At 46.8% G+C, this 2,976-nt stretch overlaps 1 protein-coding gene across 2 annotated transcripts in view; it reads right to left on the bottom strand.

Moving 5' to 3' along the window:
- NECAB2 (N-terminal EF-hand calcium binding protein 2) overlaps window positions 1-2,136 on the bottom strand; it is a 66,271-nt gene extending 64,135 nt beyond the window's left edge. For both annotated transcript variants that reach the window (XM_031058480.1, XM_031058479.1), the window contains exon 1: window positions 2,113-2,136. Coding sequence is in view for 1 of the 2 variants with exons in the window: in XM_031058479.1 (XP_030914339.1) it covers window positions 2,113-2,115 (3 nt within the window). In the remaining variant the exon portion in view is untranslated. The remainder of the gene's footprint in view (window positions 1-2,112) is intronic.
- Window positions 2,137-2,976: the final 840 nt, after the last annotated feature.

Raw genomic sequence — 2,976 nt, 5'->3', positions numbered from 1 at the left:
AGCAGAAGAGCACAGCCCCTGCCAGACAGGAACCTCTGCAGCTGTGCACACCACAGAAAGATGTGAACAGAGTCAAATATTTTGGTAATCTTGTGTTTTTAACAGTCTGTCCAGGGCTCAGGGCCCCATCCTGAGATTCTGACAAAAATGAAAAGTGTGAGATTTTCATTTTTCCTCAGAGGGCTGTGCACAGCACCTGCTGTGAGACATAAAAGCAGCAGGCTGATGCTTCCACTGTTCCTTGGAGCTGTAACAGGCAAAGCCATGAATAGGCTGAATTTCAACAAATCAATAAATGAAAGTCCAGAATGTCACAGAGAAATTGTGAAAAAGAGATCCCCAGGGATACGAAATACAAAGATATTACCTCTGGCTCTGGAAACCTCTGAGCCCTAGTTTTCAGAGAGGCTGTACCAATGGAAATATTCTTGCACATCTCCTGCAGCAGCTGCTGTGAGCTGCAGGAGGCTGGAGAGGGGCTGTGGGGAGCTGTGATCCCAAAGGGCTGCAGAGGAACACACTGAGCTAATTATAATGAGTGGCAAACTCTGTTATCCAGAGTTCATCAAATATCAATGGCTGGTGACACTGGTCACCATGGCTGGCAAGTGTCAAGGAAAAAGCAGCATCTAAAGAAATGTGAGGAGAACCCCTGGAGGATGCACAGTCCTTCAGAGGATGGCCCCAGGGACACAGTCCCTGCTCTGTGGGACTGAGGGCAGGGATGCCCAGTGACAGTGACATGTGCCCCAGAGTGCCACCTTGCAGGAGCCAGCCTGGGGACAGACGTGTCACTTAACTGCAGCTGCTTTGTGCCAGCCTGTGCCCCACTCCATGAAAAGGGAAGGGCAGCACTGACCCCATGGAGAGCAGGGCACCCACTGTGCTCCCAGACACTGGAGCTGCAGGTCCTGGGCACTGCAGGCAACAAGAGTGGGAGCAGGGATGGAGAAAGCTCCTTCACCAGAGAGCACCTGGCCTTCCTTAGAGATCCAGCTACTCTCCCTGCATTGAGGGTCAGGAGAGGCAGCACAAATTACCTTCTCTGCCTGGGCTCTGTGGTGCTGGTCTCCTCACCCCCTGCAAGTGCAGCTCCTGCTCTGACCCTTGGCAGTTCCAATACCTGCCCAGCACCATCTCTGAAGTCAGTCAGTCTGGTGCCAAGACCATAAACTCATTTTTTACTCTCCACTCTCCTTGCATCACACAATTGCTCAGCTTTTCTAAGCAGCAATCTTCAATATCTCATTACTCTGTCAGTTGCCATTACCAAGTGCCCACAGTTCCATGGCATTCACTTCTTAATTTGAGCCAGCTGGCAGCAGCTCCTTACCCAGGGGCAGTGAGGATACCCAGCTATGAGCCCCAGCAGAAATCAGGGATCTCCCTTTTAAAGCTGGAGGAGAACAACCAAACTCTCCCCTGTGCTCCTCTGCAGAACCCTCCCACAGGTCCCTCTGCAAACACAGAGTTTTGATGCACCTTTCATTTTCATCTTGTACAGTAGGGAAAGAATAGACACTAGCTCTTGGGATTTTATCTAAAATTAAACTGCTTTTCAGGGTGTGGAAAGATCCTGGGGCTGGGCCCACTGACTCTTCTTAAGCTTGTTACCTTTCCAGTTCTCCCTTTCCAAGTCATTTAATGAAGACTCATCCAGGTTATTCCAAATGTAAGGACTTGGCTGGGCTCAGTGCAGGTGTTCAGCTTTCCACAGGCACAATGTGTGCTGCTCTTTGGTGTATGGTCCAGTCCCTCAGGAACCAAACTATTAATATTCACAAGTTAGGTTTGTTTTGCAAAGCTACTTCAAGCTTACCAAGGCGTGGATCCTCATTTATCACTTACCTGTGATTTATTTTTATGTTGTTTTTGTGAAATTGTTTGTAATATGGTGGATACTGCCATGCCAGCTTGCATACCAGGATCACTTCTGCTCTAAGTACAACTTTTCCAAAAAAACCTCAAAAGTTTTTCTGATGTTTCAAGTGTATCAGCATCAGACCCAGCCAACTGAGCAACATTTAAACACTTGGATGTTACTATCAGGAAAAACAGTAATACTGACAATAGTCCAATCAAGAAATGTGAAGTATGAATGCACAGACTTACCATTTTTGTCAGCTCTTCTGAAAATCTAGAATTGAAAGAGAGAGAGAGAGAAATGTGTTTACTGTGTTGTCCAGCATGGGGGTGAAGCCCTTTGCTCAGCCCCACACACAGGGCAGGTTCAAGTGCTCCAGCCCCTCAAGACCCAGTTCAGGGCTTTACTGAGCTCACCCTCCCCAGGACTCAGCTCATCTCCCCCAGAGCAACACAAATTCCAGTGGAAGAACTGGAATAGCTGGTGGAAATGCTTTCAGCACTTCCAGCACCTCCCTCACTTAAGGAAGCTGAAACCACGAATCCAACACCAGAAAAATACACACTAAAAAAAAAAGAAATCCCAACAGCCGTGCAGCCAGTCCAGACAATTTCTCTGGAGTCAATAAAATCTCTTAAACCAAGTTTCACAGCTCTGCACTTCTGAAAAAAAATTATTTACAATATTTTTTTTAAAGCAAGTCTCCTGCGTGGGAAGGAGATTATATTTAGACTTAAAACTACAGCGTGGAGGAACAGCCCACAGAGAGGAATCAAATGGCCATTTCAGAAGGAAAAACACTGCAATAATGTGTAGCACTGTAGAACTTGCCAGGGAGAAAGAGAGCAGAAACAACTGCAATTTTTTTCACCAGTCTCATCTGAGGAATTGTCCCCTAACACTGAAATCAGCTGGTCCCTTGGAGGGCCCTTGCTCTAATTGGGTTTTTAACCACACACACTGATTACACATTAATTAGCTAGCCCCACTTACTTGATGCATATGTATTGCTTCATTTTACACAGTCACACCCCTTAACAAAAATCCTCTTGTGGATCTTTGGGGTCCATCCTCAACATCTGGTGTCCTTTGTAGGTGGCTGTTCCTCCACC

This window comes from Geospiza fortis, unplaced genomic scaffold, assembly GCF_000277835.1.
Source record: "Geospiza fortis unplaced genomic scaffold, GeoFor_1.0 scaffold97, whole genome shotgun sequence".
Classification (NCBI taxonomy): Eukaryota; Metazoa; Chordata; class Aves; order Passeriformes; family Thraupidae; genus Geospiza; species Geospiza fortis.
This window is presented reverse-complemented; position numbering and strand designations above follow the sequence as displayed.